Consider the following 21,552-nt stretch of genomic DNA (forward strand, 5'->3'; position numbering starts at 1 on the left):
GATCACCAGATGTTTTTGTAACCATCAAGATCTAGTATGCTTTGTTAGTACAGTACAGAGTCGGGTCTTGTCCAGGCTGTGCAAGATGAGCACTTCCTGGATATAGGGCTGGACATGTAATTTTTCAAATCTATTTTTCCAACAGATATGTAAATATTTTGAGGAAGATACTCCGACAGGAATTTATCAGGTGCTGTGTGTATCTGCTCAGGTAATTGTGTTACAATTTGAAAATAAAACGTGAAATTGACTGGGTGAGGGTAAAAGGCAGTTAGACCGACAGGTGATCGAAGAATTGATTGATATTATATTTGAATGCAAAGGAAAATATCTGGGCAGGCAATTTCTTAATTCACTTGCCTGGGATACATAACTGCTCCTCATAATCTGCACAGCCTCATTTTGTCCAACTTGGGGGTTTACCTCAAGTGTGAATCGATGTGGTGGTATACTGTACAGTCCCCCAGTATCCTTAACCATGGGGTAGATGTGATTCGAGAATTCCTGAGCAATATTGCTCGACCTATTTCTGAATGGTTTGGTACTACATCTGCGACCTTTGAGCATGAAAGTGTGTGTTTTAGATCGATACATACATTAATATAGCTTAATGGATTCCTCGTTATGAGGGATGTAGTATGCTATACAAGGACGACTCCTTACCCCCATCTCTAGCTATTGCTGATAAGGCAAGCGGGCATACCAACGTATGATGATGTACTGGAGACCAGTACAGTTGTACCCCGCTTAACGCGGTCAATTGAACCCACAGGGTACCGCGATAAGTGAACAACAGAACATATGGGATTAATTCCAAGAGACTGGCCCGACCCCCAAACTCCACTTTTTGACGACACACAACTATGTTGTAGTAAAAATATTATCTTAACTTTATGATGGTATGCACACACAATTAATAATTAAGATAAATATCAATATTAGGTTTTTTAACACTTACATTAGTAGAAAAGATGGCTGGGCACACGGGGATGGGAGGTTGGTTCCGAGGCAGAGGGCAGATTATTGGCCCTCGCCTGTATCACTATCCACCACAGAGGCTTGCAGGGCCTTTTTGTCAAACCCCTCAAAGTCCATATCCTCACTATAATTATCACTATCACTGACTTGGGCCGGCTGTGGTGGGTGGCGGGTGAAGAACTCGGTAATGTTTGATGACTGGGCGACCTTGTGCCTGCACAGCTTCCTGCGTATATGAGTAGATGAACCTCGTTAAGTGAAAGTTCGGTTCTGGCGAGGCACAGCGTATATGAGAAATTGCGTTAAGTGAAACCGCGTTAAGCGGGGTACAACTGTACAGGTTAAACCTTTGAGACGGAGGAGCCATCCTCCTGCCAGCACTCAGCTAGATAACGACTCTTAAGTCCCCATGACTGGGACACTTAAAATTACCCAAACTTGAACTCTTACTCCATATCAATGATCAGTATGTTCAGAAGATACTGAATAAAATCAACATTTTCATGATTACACCTGGAAAAAAATGGATTAACTACTACAGCACACGTTAAATTTCCAATTCCAAGAAAATTTATTTTTTAGCCATAATCTCGAAAATTTTGACTTCAGAATCTCAATATTGTATAAGTACTCCTGAACCTGCAGTACTAATTAAGGATCTTTTGTCCAAAAGTTGGAATATGGGTAATTACCAGTACTTGCCCTGGTGACTGAAAAATTTAATGACTTGCAATGCAAATTACCAGGTACAGTACTCACTGTTTGCAATTTTTTTTATGACACATTTTGGTGTTATTCTGGATAAAACCAGATGATTTTACTCTGATTAATATATATCTCAATTTACTTTTTAAGGAGTAGTTTTGCACTTCGGTGTTTAATTCTGGCTGAACCCAGGAGATTTTATTCAGCCAAGAGAAACCCCCACCACTCAATGGGTTAAACATGACTTAATTTTGAGAAAAAAATTTCAGCCAGATCACCAAATGGCAAGTAAATGACACTGCAAAGTTAATTTAATTTTTCAAAGGACCATTAGGACAAGTATATACAGTACTGTACTGAAATTCCAACTCCTGACCTAGATCCTTTATCAGCATGCTCAATAGTACTGTAACTACTATACTGTACAGTACTGAAATTTTGAGCAAAATCAAAATTTTCAAGATACTGCTGAAAAATGGTAATGGTGACATTTTAATGTACTGTATCCAGAAAAACACCAAATATCTCAATAAAAAATGTACAGTACTGTGTTACATAAAGTAAATTTGAATGTAAAATCACTGCGACACAAGTAATTTTTATCAGATTTCCTGAATCAGTCTAGTGTTTTGTGACTGATTTTTTTTTAATTTGGCTAAAATTACCTTTTATTGTGGAATTGGAAATGTATTTAACGCATCCCGAGTAAGAGGTATACATTAGAAGCCACCATTCAAAAGTTATTGGTGCCGAGTAATTAGTCTTGAAAAAACATTCAATTATCCCAAATAATGATAAAAAAAAATTATATCAGAACCTTAATTTTTGTCAGACATTTTAATAACGGGTAGCCCTTCATACAATCTGGAGAAGAAAAAAAAAACAGGTGGTCAGAGCTTTGTTGTAACCCACAGTGCAGTATGTGAATGTTCTGTGAAAGAAGCCAAGTATTCAAGGTACAGGAAGATAGGGAGGGCTAAGTAAAGTTCCAACCCTCCCATTAGTAAGATCAAGAGGCGACCTACCTTTAGAAACAGTACTGTAAACTAATATAGTACATGCTGTAGCTTTAAGTACAGTACCACAAGCCCAGAAAACAAAATCCCAAAGAAAAACGAGTGATTCTATTAATCCACAACGAAACTATGCTAATCAAGTGTCGGTACAACACACGAATGCTATAAGACTGATGTACCGAGTGCATATGTAGACAGAACAATTGGACATCATCAAGTCTTGGGACTGAAATGTGTCGTCGGGTGAATTTTATCTACCAGGGTATCCACCATTCAGAAAGGACTACAAGAGGTGGTGGTGTACTATTGTATGTCAAGGAACAGCTGACAGGAAGCATCATTGACAAGCTAAATGCCATACTGTAGTATCATCTGAATCCATTTGGTGTGATTTGATGGCATAAAACAAAAGCAAGCTAACAGTAATTAAAAGTGTGCTATATAGAGCTGCCTACATCAGAGTGGGAAGTGGCTCCATAAAATTCAATTTGGTAAATACAGTACTAGACAATTTTATTCGGCAGAGAGCAACCCCTCGTACCAAAGGATTTGACAAACTATCTCTACAAATTACAAGATAATAAACTGGGTGAATCTTACCACAGGCCAGGATACAACTTCAAGCTTACCAAGGTGTTATGTAGGAAGTGTACAAGGAAATATTTCATCACACATTCGCATAATAGAAATAACAGGGCTTATGGAGAAAATGGGGTTAGGTGCAGATTACTACTCGAAATCGAAAAAATTTTAGTAGTTAGCCTAGCACAAAGGTTAGCACAGTCTAAATAAATGTTACATTCATATCTAATAATGAAATCATACAGTAAACGTAACACTTTACCGTGAAGAAATATGAATATAACTTGATAGGGGAGAAGGGTGATTTTGAGGTTGATAACATCGAGCTTCTCTTCAAGTGTTATAGCCTTTCTTTTACGATCATCACCGGGAATGCGATCAACAGAGCGCTTCTTGGAGATGATATTCTTTACCATATTCACAGTTAATACCACAAAATTGGAGAAATAGTAAGCAAAAATTGCGTTACAGCAAACAAGCGTTCGCTATATATATATATACAGCTAGACCCCGACTTACGACTACGTGGACTTACGTCCATTGGTACTTATGACCTGCTTTGACCGTACGTCCATACGACTGCGACCGTCGTGACCAAAAATTTTTTCAAATGACGGGCGCATTTTCTATACCGGAACGTTTCCGTCCCGGGCGAGAGGGAGGGGTGTCTTGGGTCGCCTCGTGGGTACACTCACTCAGTGGAGCGCTTTGTTTGTGTTTGGCTATCGTATCCTATACTGATCGCGCTGTGAACTTTCGTTATTATCGTATTTAATTGACTTTATAATGACTGGAAAGCGTAAAAGTGAGAGTGCTGGTGGTGCTCCAAGGAAAAGGAGACAGGCAATTACTTTTGAGATGAAACTGAAGATAATAACACAGTATGAGAATGGAAAAACAGTAGCAACAATCTCACGCGACCTAGGTTTCTCACACTCGACTATATCCACTATTCTGAAGGACAAGGAACGTATTCGTGAAGTAGTGAAAGGAACAACACCTATAAAGGGAACTATAATATCAAAGAAAAGACAAGGTCCTATCCACGATATGGAAAAATTATTGGTGATATGGATAGAAGACCAGATACAGAAGCGTGTACCCTTAAGTGTTACATAAGAACATAAGAACATAAGAAAGTGGGATACTGCAGGAGGCCGACTGGCCCATACAGGGCAGATCCCTTTCACACCCATCCCAGCACTTCCATGTGCCTATCCAACTTCGTCTTGAAGCTCCCTAGCCGCCCCCGATCCTACTATAGCACTCGGTAGCCTATTCCACATATCCACAACTCTATTACCAAACCAGTGCTTGCCTATATCCTTTCTGAATCGGAATTTATCTAATTTAAAGCCATTTGTTCTAGTTATTTCTGTTATTACTGAGCTCAGAACATCTTCCATTTTACCCTTGTTAATCCCACTTACCCACTTGTACACCTCTATCATATCCCCTAACTCTACGCCTCTAATGAATGTAAGCCTAAGCTTTTCAGTCTTTCTTCATATGGAAGGTTTCAATATTATGGATCATTTTTGTCATTCTTCTTTGTACTCTCTCCAAAGAATCTATGTCCATTCTATAATAAGGACACCAGAACTGAACCGCATAATCCATGTGTGGCCTCACTAATGCTAGGTAAAGTTTCAAGATAACGTCAGCAGTTCTGTTACTCACAGACCTAGATATGAACCCAAGTGTTCTAACCATACAGGCTAAAGCAAGAAGCCTGTTCCAAAGCCTGAAGGAGCAGGCAGGAGATGAATGTGATCAAACCTTTACAGGAAGTCATGGGTGGTTTGATAGATTTAAAAAACGCTACAGTCTACACAATGTTAAGGTGAGTGGAGAGGCAGCTAGTGCCGATGTTGGTGCTGCCGAAGCTTTTAAGGAGGAGTTACATGATGTGATTGTGGAAGGGAATTATTTGCCTGAGCAAATATTCAATGTGGATGAGACTGGATTATTGTGGAAACGCATGCCTGAGCGGACATACATCCACAAAGAGGCAAAAAAAATGCCCGGATTCAAGGCATTCAAGGACAGAATTACACTTCTGTTGGGGGGAATGTTGCTGGTTTCAAGCTAAAGCCCTTCATGATCTATCATTCAGAGAACCCCAGGGCTTTTAAACATGTCAGCAAGCACACACTGCCAGTGTTTTATCGCAGTAACAAGAAAGCCTGGATGACCCTAGTACTGTTTGAGGATTGGTTCATGACTTGTTTCATTCCACGAGCCAAGGAGTATTGTCTGCAACAAAGGATTCCATTCAAGATTTTACTGATTTTGGATAATTTGGATAATGCTCCGGGACACCCACCACACCTGGACGACATGCACCCTGATGTTAAGGTAGTGTACATTCCACCTCACACTACCTCTATCATCCAACCCATGGATCAAGGTGCTATTGCTGCCTTTAAAGCGTATTATTTACGCACGACCTTCGCTCAGGCTGTTGCTGCTACTGAAGGTGAGAAAACGCTCAGACAGTTTTGGAAGGAGTACAACATTTTGTCATGTATAAAGAACATTAGTGCAGCATGGGATCAGGTTACAAAACATTGCATGAATGGAAAATGGAAGACAATCCTGAAAAGATATGTGAACAGTTTCAAAGGATTTAATGAAAATGAAGTTATTTTGGATATTAGTAACAAGATAGTGGAGTTAGGTAAACAGCTGGAGTTAGAAATTGATACTGAAGATGTTGGACAGTTGGTTGAAAGTGTAGCAAAAGAGCTCAGTAACGAGGAACTTATTGAACTAGATGCACAGAAAGTTGCAGAGGAAGAAGAGAGACAAAATGCAGAAGAAGAGCCTGCACCCCCCAAAAAGTTTTCAGTGAAACATATGGCAGAGGCATTTGCTACAATTAATAAAGGAATGCAAATGTTTGATGACATGGATCAAAATTATGAGCGTTATGCCAAAGTTGACAGAATGATCCAAGATGCACTTGCTTGCTACAGAGAAATTTATAATGAAAAGAAAAAGCAAACTGTGCAGTCTAAATTGGACATCTATTTCAAGAAGTCCCCCAGTACTGGCTCCTCACGCCCCACCAGTGCTGCCTCTTCACTCCCTCAAGATGATCCAATACCTTCAACCAGCAATTTACCCCTGTACATAAACCTGTCTGAAGAAAGCGACATTGATGACCCAACAGGCCTGTCTCCTCTTCTGCTTCATCCAATTAATATAGTCTCCATGTATCCTGTAAATAGAAAATTATGGGGGCCCCGTGTGCTCAGTCACACTGTATCCATTCCTCATTATTTATGACTTTTACTGTACTGTATCCATTCCTCATTATTTTTTTCGTTTAGTGTACTGTATTTCATTGTAGATTTTTAATTTTTTTTTGAAAAAAAACAAAAAAAAAATTGATTTTATTTTTTTGAAATTTTATTTTTTATTTTTTTTTATCTATGTCGGACTTACGACCATGTCGGACTTACGACCTGGATTTGGGTCCGTAACCGCGTCATAAGTCGGGGTCTAGCTGTATATGCATAAATATATATATATATATATATATGCATATATATATATATATATATATATATATATATATATATATATATATATATATATATATATATATATATATATATATATATATATATATATATATATATATATTATATATAATGCTGATAACCACAAGGAAAGAAGAAAACACGAAGTTCCCAAGCGCTTTCGTATAATTCACATCTTTTGGTGATTATTGATGGAATATGGGTGTGTAAGAAAGTCAGTTCTCAAGTTAGTAACACTTGAAGAATGTAAATTCAACTTTACGTACTGTACAAGTTCCATTGAAAATAACAAAACTAATGGTACAGAAGGAAACACAAAACTTGGAGCTTTATTCCTGTTAAGTGCAGATTTCCTATGCCAAGTTATATGTGGGCAAACTTGGGTACCACGGTGTACTTTTGGTTGCATAGTATTATGGAGGAGTGTTGATGGCCCTGGCAACCCTGTGGAGGAGTCTGCTGTTCTTTCCTCCTCTCTCTCCTTTACCACCATGATGTAGTAACATTGCCATCACACCTGCACTGCCATCCTTTCAAATTTGCAAGTCAACACTATGAATTAAAATAATGTGCTTGTACGTAATGTAAATTTTCAATTAATCATCTATTATTTACTAATACAGTACAGTAGTTTATTTAATTTCAATTTAGATCTAATGTACTTCATGTAGATCCACAATGAATAAAGACGAAAGCTAAGGCGCCCCATTGTTTCCTGTGTGATTTTATTAAGATCTAATGTACTGTTGTTGTGTAGGGAATCCACTTATGGTTACTGAGTAAGATCAGTTACATAATGGTTCCAGAAACATAACTCTTACTCAAGTCCAGGAGTGTGTGTATGATCAAGTGATCTCCCCACAGTTTGTGGAAGACACTGACACCAGCATAATAAAACAGATGTACAGTGCAGACACAACTAGTGCTGAATAGTTAAAGGGAAGTTGAAACTTTGCTTCACTTAGGCATCCTTTATTACAAATATTTTTCACTAGCCAATAATCTCCAATACATTCACACAATATTTACAACAGTGCACTGATTTGCTTTAAGTTTTACTTGATACAAAGGAGCCTTTAACCAAATGAAATTAAATGTCCACTGAACTACATCCAGCACAACTGCTAAAATAAAATTCAACCATTGCTCAGAGATTAGCTGTGTTTTAAGTATGATACACTTATGATTAAGAGCAAACAAACTGCATTTTTTTTATTTTCTATATTCCTGCAACTCATTTAAGATCATCCAAACGCTCATGATGTCTCTTGATAGCATCTTTATGAGCCTTGATCTGGTCTTCATGAAACTTTACTTCTTGCTTAAGTCCCTGCCTCATTTTTTCCAGCTGTTGATGTTGCTGCAAATAAAATGTAGCCATAAATTTCCAGTAATCGATTACCAAAACTGGACGTATAAATTAAAAATGCAATTTTAATATATACTGTATATTTTTTAAGTATTTTGAAAGTCCAGCACACAAAACTTATGTAAAGAAAAAGAACCTTGGATAAAAAAACCACCATGGTTGAATGCACATGCTGCAAGAACACCTACTAAGAAGCCAGAAGATCATTGTCATCACTTGTTGTCTTTTGTGGTGCCCTTTTCCTTCTCTGTCGTCTTCCCCTTAAGGTCCTTCAACTGGTCTTCTTGCTGGCCATAAGCATATGCAGTATTTAACAGTGACAAAAGTATTACAACTGCCTAGCGATGTAAGCCAAAAGCAAGTTCATAGTTTAAGCGATGGAAGATCGGTTTAAAAAATATATATATATATACTGTTTATGTATAAATATCCATCCAAGCGTGCATTACAGTAACTATGCTGGTAACAAGATGCAGTATTATAAAAAGAAAATCAAGAAAAGACTATTTAAACTAATTTTCAAAGGCACCCCACACTCTAGATGTACAGTACTGTATTGGTAAATTAGTAAATGGACTGGATAATATTGTTTTCAATTAAATTTAAGTTTCCCAATTGGAAATGCAAGATACAATACTATAGAACTCTGTCACCCCAGTTAGATCATGAAGCAGGGCAGGATTAGAGAGATTTTTGTGCAAGATTAGCGAGAAAAGGCAAAAACACAGGCAAGGAGTTATTGCTATAGAGATGCAAGTAATGGCTGTTTCTATATTAAAAATAAATCCTAAAAAAAAAATTCATGATAGGCAAAGAGGAACAAAATAGGTGGAAAATTCTGTGCACTTGAAAAGAAATGCAAGTTACAATGATAGAAGTGAAAGAAATTAAAACAATTCATATAAGTCCAGCAAAAACAACCTTTCTTAAGTCTGAAGGTCTGAGAAGAAACATTTATTTACTTAAAACGTGAGATCCTACGTAAGGTACTGTTGTATGGGTCAAAGGAATGGAAACTCTTAAGAGACACCAAAAGAAATCTAGAACAGTTAGTAGAAAATGCTAAAAGATAACTACTACTGACATAAAATTACATGAAGTATTAAGATTGGACACAGCCATGATAGAAATACTGAACTAAATTTTTTTAGAATAAGATAATGAAATAATTTGGCTGTATAAATAGGGATGGTAAAAATGGGTAAAACTGAAGGTCAGGACAAGGCAGAGACTGATATGGTTGTGTGAAATTAATAACAGGGTCTGGAAAGATATAAAACTGAGGAGTAGACAAGTGTTTAGGGTGAAATGCCATTGTTGCCAAACCTCAGACCTGAGTATCTCCTCTTCATTGATTGACTGCTTAAGATTGGTCAATCTGGTGAATCTCTAAGACCCATGATGTGCAAACCTGGCTACCCAGTTCATTTCTACAGTCTGCCAAAGCCATTTAAAATTTCAGAAAAGAAAACTTTTTATCCAAGAAGCAGTACATGTGTGTGTGTGTACAGGAGGAAATAATGTACAGTACAATTGTTTATGGTAAAGGATGTGCTACTGACGGGGATACAGTACTGTACTAGGTTGTTCTGGTAGGGGAGCATAATGATATATGTTATTGCATTAAGGCAGTGAAGGAAAGCAAATAAGAGGATACCAGTGAGCATAAAACCTTTTTTAATATTAAGTGATCTGTCTTTTAAGGTGGGTTTGGTTTCCATATTTCAGATCAAGCCACTTAAAAAGTTTCAAAGTTACACAACCTTCTCAACCCCCTCGGTGACCCTGCACTATTAGATACTGTTATTTAGTGTGTTTCAGAACCACCTTTACTGTATCAAAGGTCTACAAACACTTGTTATTCCTCTTTATTTCCAGCAATCCTAATTAGCCTCTATTTAATAGACTATATGGAGAGGAAAGTCCATTATATCGAGGTGTCACTGTACAGTACCTTTGTATAGCTCACACACACTGTCATGCAATTAACCAGCATGCAGAATATACTGGTAGACCCCAATTTACTATGTAACATGGCTGTATGTTATGTATGTATGTAGTGGAGAGGGTTGTATCACATTGGAGTGTCCTCAAACCTAAATTTATGACCACTTTGCTAGCATGGACTACACAGGGTAGACAGTCAACAAATAAACCCTTGATCATATAGTTAACAAGTTCTGTCTTCTAAATGTTCTACTTGACCTGGCTCTGACAGTTGTTCCATACCATAACCCATGTTTCATCCTTCAAGTGGATTCTGTCTCTGGTTATAAATTTAGTTTTGAGGACACAGGGTTGTATTACATTGGAGTGGTTTTGAGAAAGAATAAATAAAGCCTGCATCCCCTGTACTGTAATTCAATTTCTGAGAAATTAAAAATTTCAAAAATGCCACAATGTTACAAAAAAAGTGTTTTTAATAGTAATTTTAGTCACTTCTAGTTTGGGTGACAATTAGGAAAATAATAAATGAAATGCATGCAATATTTTAGAGTGTAATAGCAACTTCATACCTATATTGTACTTTACAGACAAACTGGGTGAGATTTAAAACAAAGTGAATAAGTATGAAACACTTGGTCAGCATATATAACAAAATACAGTACATTACTGTACACATACACAGACTCCCTTTACATAATTGGAGATACATTCTCTACTGGAAGAGGGAGAGGGGAAGTTCAACTCCTGAAGAGTTATTGTGTCAACCTGAATTCCCGCTGTTTACATGGCATGAGACAACAACAGTGCTGGCTCAAACATCAGGCTGGGTGTGCTCTCTACACTCTGTCTATTGTTTGCCTTTATTTTGCTTTCACACTGACCTCAAACAAACACCAAAGTACAGAACTGAGTTAGCTGTGCTGAACGGAGTTTAGCTGTGCTAAAAGGAAAAAATAGAACATGGACAATCTCTGAGGAACTGAAAATTCCACATCACTGTAATTTCACTATAGGCTAGCTTCAAATATTTAAAAAAAATGCCTTGAAGCCAGCCAACAGCACCAGCCGGTGTCTTTGTTCAGTCAGTTGCCCTCCCTTCACCCACCCTCGTTTGTCACCGACAATATCCAAAACTCCAAATATTTCTTTCCTTCTGAACTCCACCCTTTCTCTTAGAATTCTATATCTTTATTGTTCACTGGTTCAGTTACCTGGATTCACCTGGGTGGATGGACAGTACTGGAGTTGCAAGGTGCTCATAAAAACATTTATGTCCAAAAAATGGTCAATTATTTATGGTTAGTTGCATTTTTATTATACAGTATATAGTTTTTTAATACAAATGCTATAGTTTATCACACGAGTTTTGCTTCCTTATTTTTGCATTATGGTCACAGATTATATTATGTACTGTACAATGAAACCCTGAATTGTTTGGCTACTTTCCATATCTTAATGGAGAGTTTTCCTCAGGGATATCATGAATCGACTAAGATTTTGGTGATGGCTCATTTATAGATGCAGAACAGTACAGTAGTTTTATTGCACTTGAAGAGAGAGGTGGAACAAATAAAGTGTCTGTAAACAAATGGATCATCACTCCAACAGATGAAGATGCAGAAAAATCAAGCACTCCCATAGCTGCTGTTATATGGCCGAAACAAGCAAGAAAAAAATAAAATAGAACAAAATATATCATAACACGTACGGTACTCTAACTCAAACTCACCAGTTTACGGAAATACTGCTCCTCCTGGGCTGCCTCCCTCTTACCAAAGGAACCGCCAGCATCCCTGATTGTTCCACCAGTACCACCACCTTGACCAGAACCTGAACCAGGCTCACCCTTTGACATGCCTCTCACACACCTGCAAAATGATCATCAGATAATGTGTACCAACACAATTATTCATATGAATTTCTTAGGAAAAAATATTGATACAATATAAGAACACAAAGTATAATTCAGTGGATTAAATGAGATTACTGTAATAAAGAAAAATAAGAGAATATGGGGAGAAATTGACTGATTTTTGTATTTCTTTGAGTTGGTGATGAATAAATACAGTACTACACCAAACACAACTACATAATATTTTTGTTTTACTAAAGGACTCATAACATACATGAAAATACTGGTTCACTCAAAAACTAGAAAAAATTAACACATGTACAGTACTGTAATTTTATTCATGTAATTCTACTAAAGGTCTATGGCATGACATACAGAATTGTCAAGGACATGACAAAGGTGCAGATAACAATAATTTACAGATAAAATTTTTTGGCCTTCACTTTCTCTTATTTCTATGGAAAGAACCCTTGACACATTGGTGAGCACACATTACTGTCATCAATGTGCAGTATTTATGCACATGATGATTATTGCAAACAGTATATCAATCAACCACAGCTTTTTACACTGGTAGTGCAAGGCTGACAACTTCGTTGGGCTGTACTTTGTTTTGGTGTCCACAAACAAAGCAAACATGAAGTTGGCTGTTAGGTTATTCTGATTCATCTCCTGAGTTCTGAGCAACGAGTGTTCATTATATCCATAAACTGTAAAGGTGTACAGTACAGTACAGTACAGTACTAATTTATTTTAATAATTTGTATAAAAACAAATGTTATTTATGTACTTTTTTCCAGCCGCTGCCAAAAAGCTTTCATTGCACATACTGTAAGTGTGATAATTGTAAATATTAAAACATGATAGTGAGTAGTGACTTACAGGATTTTAAGGGCGGTGTTCGGATTTTGGGTGAACAGAAATACTGTACTAAAATATCCCGCTGCCTCAACAATTGGTGCAGAGCACTTCTGGGGAGGAGAGATTTCCGGGTAACCAGACGACTTTCCCAAACCCAGAAAAATTCCGGGGATACGGAATTTTTCTGGTTACTGTAAAATGCTTCCGAGTGTCTAAACTACACATCTTACACTAGCCCACATCCCCAGAACGTTTCTGGGTGTTAGGGAATGTTTTCCGAGAGTCTAAACTACCGGAGTCCATAAAAGCAGTTCTAATTACCGATATGTTAGAAATTCCATAAAGGATGAGAGAAATTGCAGGGTAAAACAAGGTGGAAAACTGGGTAAAATTGCAGTTTCTGCCAATAGTTTAGAAATCAGCTTATCCTGCGTATTTTGGTGTGATTTAATTAAATTTGACCTTTACTTCTGGGGAAAAGTACAGTACCCATTTTAGAGTCCCCGGAAAAAAAAAACGTATGGAAAAACTTTAAAATTCATTTCTGACATTATTATTCTTTGCCTCCGAGTTGAAATGGGGTTAGAAATACTCCATATAAGGAGACCTAAAGGTTGGGGATGGTTAAAACAGTTGGCCGTGTATTGGCCGAAACTGCAATAATACCAAAACTGATCACACGGCATTAAAATTATTTATCTACGTGCTATATATGCAAAGAATTAATTATTTACTGTAAATACTATACTCCTCTGAAAAGTGCAGTCACAGTGCATCGTCCGTCTGTTTACAACCGACCCACTCGGTACAAGGGTATTCTCACGTCCACTAAAAACAAAAGATTATACCATGATGCTTCAACAAATTTGACTTCATTAGTACGGTACCAGATATCCAAATACTGTAAGGGTAAATTTATCGTTTCGGCCATGTAGCAAATTCTGGGTGTTTAAGTTTTGGAATCAGTAGTTTAGACAATTCCAAGACACTTTTCTATAGCGTTTCCGTCGGAAATTTAATTTTTTGAGTATTTTAATCGATAAAATTACCAATAATATTACTTGTTCAAAGTAGGCAGGGCTTTGAGGTAGAGGGAAAATGTGGGATTAAAAAAAGATAACCTCCCCTAAAGTTTCCTAACCTTTAAAAATTCTAAAACTATAAATTTTTTACCATATTCATGATTCAGGTATTTAGTAGGTGGTGGTGGTGCTTTCGGTTTTTAGTACAGTTCTGTACTGTGTTGGTTTTGTTTTCGATGTTTAGATGAAAATGGATCCATAAACTCAAAATCAATTCTTAAAACTTTTACCGGTCCGACTAATTACCCAAATGTACCCAAATGTAACCAAATATAGCCGCAATGAAGTCAAATAATGGTCCTACATGAATAAATCGGACTGCTAATCACTTCTCGACTAGTATTTGGTGTCAGAAAGTCACAAAAAATTGGAAAACGTACTTTAATCTGAGTTAATAGATCGCGTGCATGTACCAACGGAGCGAGGAATTACCCAAATGTAGCCGCAATGAAGTCAAATGATGGTCGTACAAGCGTAATTCAGGCTGTGAATCACTTCTCGATTATTATTTGGTGTCAAAGTAAAAAAAAAATTGGTAAACTTAAATTAATCTGAGTTGTGTTGTGTTAGGTTAGGTTAGGTACATGCACTTGATCTATTAACTCAGATTAAATTAAGTTTACCATTTTTTTGTGACTTCGTGACACCAAATACTAGTCGAGGTTAGGTTAGGTACATGCACTCGATCTATTAACTCAGATTAAATTAAGTTTACCATTTTTTTTTGACTTTCTGACACCAAATACTAGTCGAGAAGTGCTTGGCAGTCCGATTTATTCATCTAGGACCATTATTTGACTTCATTGCGACTACATTTGGGTACATTTGGGTAATTCCTCGCTCCGTCGGTACATGCACGCAATCTATTAACTCAGATTAAAGTAAGTTTTCCAATTTTTTGTGACTTTCTGACACCAAATACTAGTCGAGAAGTGATTGGCAGTCCAATTTATTCATCTAGGACCATTATTTGACTTCATTCCGGCTATATTTGGCTACATTTGGGTACATTTGGGTAATTAGTCGGACCCAATTTTTACAAGTTAGGAATGTTTTGTCAGGTTTTCAAAGGTTTGTTTGGCATTATTTTTAGTATTTTACCCCACATTTTCCCTCTACTTCAAAGCCCTGCCCCCTTTAAACAACATATGGTGTTTTTCCATATTACCACCCAAGTCACGCACAACAATACTAACTTACCAGTAAATTTTTACTTTTGGACAACACGGGAATCTTAAGAATTTTATCTTTGTAATCAATAGTTTAGATTATTCTAAGACACTTTTCTTCTGTGATGTTTCCCTTGTAAATGACCTGACCTAACCTAACCTCCCAACCGGCGGACTCCGTCCTCCCCTGACCACCCGGCAACGTCACAGAAGAAAAGTGTCTTAGAATAGTCTAAACTATTGATTACAAAGATAAAATTCTTAAGATTCCCGTGTTGTCCAAAAGTAAAATAATACCCACTTACCTTATACAATTCTAAGCAACTTTTCTTCTATAAACATGTCGGAAATAACTCTGTCGAAATATTGATTTTTTTTTAAAGTAATTACTTTGGTCGGTCACAAAGCTCCCGTTAGGTTAGGTTAGGTTTAATTAAGTTAGGTTAGGTTGAGTTACTTTTGAAGCTTAAAATATCTCGGGGACCAGACGGGGTGACAGTACTCCAGACGGGGAAGCACTTCACTCTTCAAGACTGTTATTAGGGACGGACTTTCTAGATATGTTAACGACCTTCTTATAAGACCTAGTAATTTAATTGCCTGATTTACCTACTTCTCAAAATGGCCCGAGAACCTCAGCTCATTGTCAACGTACGAGAGATTTCCGACAGAAATGGATGTTACTCAAATGAATCTCACTAAAAATCTTAGGAAAAAGAAAATTTAAGCTTCAAAGGGGTGTTCATCAGGACATTTACCCAAGTAATATTGTTGGTAACTTTATCTTTTAAAATACTCAAAAAATATAAATTTCTGATGGATATGCCACAGATGAAAAGTGTATTAGAATTAGTAGTAGTAGTTCTCTCAGACACTGCCGAAATATTTAACTTATTATTTTTTCTCTGATTATCTTATGGGGAAGGGAAGGGTGGTGGCTAAGAAATCCCTAAGTCATTGTACAATATTTAACAACTTATTTACAGCTTTTCGTTCCCGTACTGCCGGATATCCACAGTCACGTTTTATTATACATTTCAGTATAATAGAACAAAGATGACAAGCGATAACATGTGAATTACAACTTCACCGGTTTGTTGATAATAAAATTCCTAGTCATCGTAGTTTTACAACACCATTAACTTACAAACTCACCGACCAAAGCTGTAAAAAAATAATCATCAAATCATTTACAGGTTGTAGGGATTCCAATAAGTGACATGACTGTACTCACAAAGCAATGGGTGAACGGAGACGCAGTACGGTGGTAGCCCTGAGCGCCATGTTCCCTCAACCAGTGGTAGGCAGCAGCTGACTGACCCCGCTGACTGGTCGACTGACAAACCCGGATTTATTTTTTAATCTCTTATGAGAACTCCTTCACCGCCACATTTAATTATTTGTTAGATAGCTATACTGTATAGATATTTGGGAAGTTAAGATGATATTGCAATAATGAAGAAAGACCTACGTGAGCTGTTCAAATGGTCTGGAGACTGGCAAAGGCTCTTTAACAATACAAGACCTGGGCGGCCTTGGCCAGAGGTAGTTCGGTTTTCAGAATGGTTATTTTTTTAATGTGTGTTAGCTCACCCGGGCATAGATCACTGACCCACATTGGGGCCTGGGGGTGGAAAATATAATAAAAATAATAATAATAATTCATAGGTCTAGATCGTGTTTCTCACTTTTGATCTTTTTTTTCATTCTTGTATTTCTTTATTATTATTATTTTATTATTACAATATTATTGCTATTATTATTATTATTATTATTATTATTATTATTATTATTATTAATTTTATTATTATTATTATTATTATTATTATTATTATTATTTTATTTTGGTGTATTTTTATTAAAAAAATTATTTACTATGAATAATTATTATTATAATTATTATTACTACAGTGATCTATCAGAGTTGCCAACTTTTGCTAGATCTAGAGCTTTTTGTTTTTTTCTAGCGACATTTAGAGCGATTTGCGACTCTAGAGATATCCACAGAAATCTAGCGACTTTCTGGGTACTTTTGGACAGTTGGACTGTCCATGAAAACTCAGTTTTCCTAATTTCGAGCCATAATATATAGCAACGGGGTTACAGGGATAATAAATAATCAGAAAAGTTTAATACATTTGAACGGGTCGTGGTACAGAAGGAGGGACACCTCTATTTCCTGATCACTTGATGTCAGCCCGTCCATGGCTAATGTTGCCGTGTTGTCATTTATTTGTCTGTTACCTTCGCCTTTGTAGTACCTGGGTGACTTACCTTTTTGTCAGATATGCAATATGAATTTCATTAATACGCTAAATTTTAAAGAATATAAGCAAAACATCTTATAGAATTAATTCTATCAAGCTTGCGTGGTTCCAAACTTGTCATCCGCGTCCACCATGGGTGACCCATAGACTCCATACAGTTGCCCCGACACTGTTCACCCGCTTTGCCAAAAACCATCAAGGAAAGTTTCCGCTTGTTTGCATGCTGTTTATTAATTTGAACCCTTCATAGTCCCAATAGAAAGTGGGTAAGCCACAGTATTCGCAGCGATTTAGGAAGGAATGGCTCAGAGATGACAGATACAAAAATTGGCTTCTGGAGGTGCCAGGAGATAATAAAAAAGGATTTTGTAAATTTTGCAAGTGTACTTTGTCTGCTAAGTTGTGCGACATTGAAAAACACAAAAACACTAAAAACACAAGAAAGCAGAAGAGCCGTTTAGTGCAGAGACAGACAATTTTACCATTCAAGAAACTTGGTGAAGCAAAAAAAGTGCAGGGAACTCTGGTCATGTTTGTAGCTGAACATTGTTCTATTCGTGTGGTAGAACACTTAAGTGAAGTGTGTAAAGTATATTTTAGTGACAGCAAGGCAGGCAGTGAACTCAAGTTAAAAAGATCAAAGTGTTCTGGGATAATATGCAATATTCTTGCGCCACATTTCACAGAAAATCTGAAAAATTTACATAATGCATTTTATTTATACTCCGTCCATTATAGTCGGCATTATGAAAATATTATTTGCATCAAATTACTGAAGGGGAGGAATAATAGCTAGCGACTTTCCATGGAAGATTTAGCGACATTTAGCTACTTTTAGGTACCAGCCTAGCGAAATTTGAAAATCCGAGTTGGCAACTCTGTGATCTATGCCTGGGTGGGCTAATACCTGGGAGTGTCGGAGGTGTACCTGGGAGTGTCGGAGGTGTATCTGGGAGTGTCTGGGGTGTACCTGGGAGTGTCAGAGGTATAACTGGGAGTGTCAGAGGTGTACCTGGGAGTGTCAGGGGTGTACCTGGGAGTGTCTGAGGTGTACCAGGGAGGTCAGTGGAATACCTGGGAGTGTCAGTGGAGTACCTGGGAGTGTCTGAGGTCCCTGGGAGTGTCTGAGGTGTACCTGGGAGTGTCTGAGGTGTCCCTGGGAGTGTCTGAGGTGTACCTGGGAGGGTCAGTGGAGTACCTGGGGAGTGTCAGGGTGTACCAGGAGGTCAGTGGAATACCTGGGAGTGTGAGAGGTGTACCTGGTAGTGTCAGAGGTGTACCTGGGAGTGTCAGAGGTGTACCTGGGAGTGTCAGGGGTGTAACTGGGAGTATCGGAGGTGTAACTGGGAGTGTGAGAAGTGTACCTGGGAGTGTCGGAGGTGTACCTGGGAGTGTCAGGGGTGTACATGGAGTGTCAGGAGGTGTACCTGGGAGTGTCGGAGGTGTACATGGAGTGTCAGAGGTGTGCCTGGCAGTGTCAGGGTGTACCTGGGAGTGTCAGAGGTGTACCTGGAGTGTCAGAGGTGTACCTGAGTGTCTGAGGTGTACCTGAGAGTGTCTGGAGGTGTACCTGGGAGTGTCTGAGGTGTACCTGGGAGTGTCAGAGGAGTACCAGGTAGTGTCACAGGAGCCTGAGAGTGTCACAGGAGTACCTGGGAGTGTCAGGAGGTGTACCTGGAGGTCAGGGGTATACCTGGGAGTGTCAGGGGTGTACCTGGGAGTGTCAGGGTGTAACTGGAAGTGACGGAGGTAACTGGGAGGTCAGAGGTGTACCTGGGAGGTCGGGAGGTGTACCAGGGAGTGTCGGAGGTGTACCAGGGAGTGTCAGAGGTGTACCTGGGAGTGCCAGAGGTGAACCAGGGAATGTCAGAGAGTACCTGGGAGTGTCAGAGGTGTACCTGGGAGTATCGGAGGTGTACCTGGGAGTATCTGAGGTGTACCTGGAGTGTCAGAGGTGTACCTGGGAGTATCAGAGAGTCCCTGGGAGTGTCAGAGGTGTACCTGGGAGGCCAGTGGAGTACCTGGGAGTCTCAAAGGTGTACCTGGGAGTATCGGAGGTGTACCTGGGAATATCGGAGGTGTACCTGGGATTATCGGAGGTGTACCTGGAAGTGTCGGAGGTGTACCTGGGAGTGTCACAGGTGTACCTGGGATTGTCAGAGGTGTACCTGGCAGTGTCAGAGGTGTACCTGGCAGTGTCAGAGGTGTACCTGGAAGTGTCAGAGGTGTGCCTGGGAGTGTCAGCGCATCTGGGAGTGTCTGAGGTGTACCTGGCAGTGTCAGCGTGGTACCTGGGAGTGTCAGCGTGTACCTGGGAGGTCAGAGGCACTGGGAGGTCAGGAGGTGAACCTGGGAGGCCGGAGGTGTACCTGGGAGTGTCAGAGGTGTACCTGGGAGTGTCGGAGTTGTACCTGGAGTGTGAGAAGTGAACCTGGGAGGTTTGAGGGTGTACCTGGAGGTCGGAGGTGTACCTGGAAGTGTCAGAGGTGTACCTGGGAGTGTCAGCGGCGTACCTGGGAGTGTTTGAGGTGTACCTGGCAGTGTCAGTGGTGTACCTGGGAGTGTCAGAGGTGTACCTGGGAGTGTTAGTGTACCTGGGAGTGTCAGAGGTGTACCTGGGAGTATCGAGGTGTACCTGGGAGTGTCAGAGGCGCACCTGGCAGTGTCAGAGGTGTACCTGGCAGTGTCAGAGGTGTACCTGGGAGTGTCTGAGGTGTACCTGAGTGTCAGTGGTGTACCTGGGAGGTCAGAGGTGTACCTGGGAGTGTTAGTGTACCTGGGAGGTCAGAGGGGTGTACCTGGGAGTGTTAGGTGTACCTGGGAGTGTCAGAGAAGTACCTGGGAGCTGAGGTACCTGGGAGGGTCAGAGGTGTACCTGGGAGTGTCAGGGGTGTACCTGGAAGGTCAGGGGTGTACCGGGAGTGTCAGAGGTGTACCTGGAAGTGTCAGGGGTGTACCTGGAAGTGTCAGAGGTGTACCTGGGAGTGTCTGAGGTGTACCTGGGAGTGTCAGATGTGAACCTGGGATTGTCAGGGGTGTACCTGGGAGTGTCAGCGTGTACCTGGGAGTGTCACGCGTGTACCTGGGAGTGTCAGCGTATACCTGGGAGTATCAGAGGTGTACCTGGGAGTGTCAGAGGTGTACCTGGGAGTGTCAGAGGTATACCTGGGAGTGTCAGAGGTATACCTGGGAGTGTCAGAGGTGTACCTGGGAGTGTCGGAGGTGGTCCTGAGAGTGTCAGGAGGTGTACCTGAGTGCCAGAGGTGCACCTGGGAGTGTCAGAGGTACCAGAGGTCAGAGGTGTACCAGGAGTATCGGAGGTGTACCTGGGAGTGTCTGGCAGTGTCAGAGGTGTACCTGGGAGTATGAGAGTGTACCTGGGAGTGTCAGAGGTGCACCTGGGAGTGTCAGTGGTGTACCTGGCAGTGTCAGAGGTGTACCTGGGAGGTCAGATGTACCTGGGAGTGTCAGAAGTGTACCTGGGAGTGTTGGACGTACCTGGGAGTGTCAGAGGTGTAATGTCAGGAGTGTTGAGTGTCAGAGGTGTACTCCCAGGTACACCTCTGACACCCCAGGTACCCACTGACATGAGTGGCGGCAACGCCTTACGGGCGATTAACGCGTGCAGGGGCAATAAGAATGATTGGCGGCAATCGACCTACGGGGCGATTAACGGCGCAGGGGGCAATAAAATGAGTGGCGGCAATCGACCTTAGTGGGTGATTAACGCGCAGGGGCAATAAAGAAAGAGGGCGGAACGCTTTACGGGCGATTAACGGGCGCAGGGGCGATAAGAATGAGTGGTGGCAAACGCCTTACGGGCGATTAACGGCGGCAGGGGGGCGATAAGAATGAGTGGTGGCAAACGCCTTACGGGCGATTAACGGCGGCAGGGGAGCGATAAGAATGAGTGGCAGGTCCTCCAAAAATGGGCATTGCTTAATTAAAGCCATGTGTGATAGCTGTTTTGGTATCACACTAATTGTTTTAAGTTATGGAACTCTGAAGTGGCAGAGCTTAATGTAAACACTTCTTGTCATTTTCTGTTTTAATGCTGAAAGCAGGTATATACACAGATATACGGCCGTTTTTAAACATTCTGGTTACTTATTAGTAACCCGGAAGTGACCCCCCCCCACCGAGCCGTAATCCATTTTTTTTAACCAAATTTTGTCG

General features: G+C 39.8%; 1 protein-coding gene across 2 annotated transcripts; it reads right to left on the bottom strand.

The window, feature by feature from the left end:
• Positions 1-7,785: 7,785 nt before the first annotated feature.
• On the bottom strand, positions 7,786-16,607 carry LOC121855893 (ATPase inhibitor mai-2, mitochondrial-like). 2 transcript variants are annotated; one of them, XM_042351064.1, is made up of 4 exons: positions 16,344-16,607; positions 11,875-12,013; positions 8,387-8,485; positions 8,045-8,189 (listed from the first exon to the last, which is right to left on the bottom strand). In XM_042351064.1, the coding sequence occupies exons 1-3, from the start codon at positions 16,391-16,393 to the stop codon at positions 8,411-8,413; spliced, it is 264 nt and encodes an 87-aa protein (XP_042206998.1). In that variant the 5' UTR covers positions 16,394-16,607; the 3' UTR covers positions 8,045-8,189; positions 8,387-8,410. The 2 variants fall into 2 exon arrangements, with proteins under 2 accessions (XP_042206997.1, XP_042206998.1); XM_042351063.1 differs by lacking the exon at positions 8,387-8,485 and having other exon boundaries at positions 7,786-8,189; positions 16,344-16,598.
• Between the last annotated feature and the right edge of the window lie 4,945 nt (positions 16,608-21,552).

The sequence above is a fragment of the Homarus americanus genome, unplaced genomic scaffold (genome assembly GCF_018991925.1).
Source record: "Homarus americanus isolate GMGI-L3 unplaced genomic scaffold, GMGI_Hamer_2.0 scaffold10373, whole genome shotgun sequence".
Lineage (NCBI taxonomy): Eukaryota > Metazoa > Arthropoda > Malacostraca > Decapoda > Nephropidae > Homarus > Homarus americanus.

Excerpts from the sequence above, each read along its gene's own strand:
- LOC121855893 (XM_042351063.1), bottom strand. The coding sequence starts at position 16,393 with ATGGCGCTCAGGGCTACCACCGTACTGCGTCTCCGTTCACCCATTGCT. Across the intron at positions 12,014-16,343 it reads CTCCGTTCACCCATTGCTTT|GTGTGTGAGAGGCATGTCAA; the intron begins GTGAGTACAGTC and ends ATCATTTTGCAG. Across the intron at positions 8,190-11,874 it reads AGCAGTATTTCCGTAAACTG|CAACATCAACAGCTGGAAAA; the intron begins GTGAGTTTGAGT and ends TTTTATTTGCAG.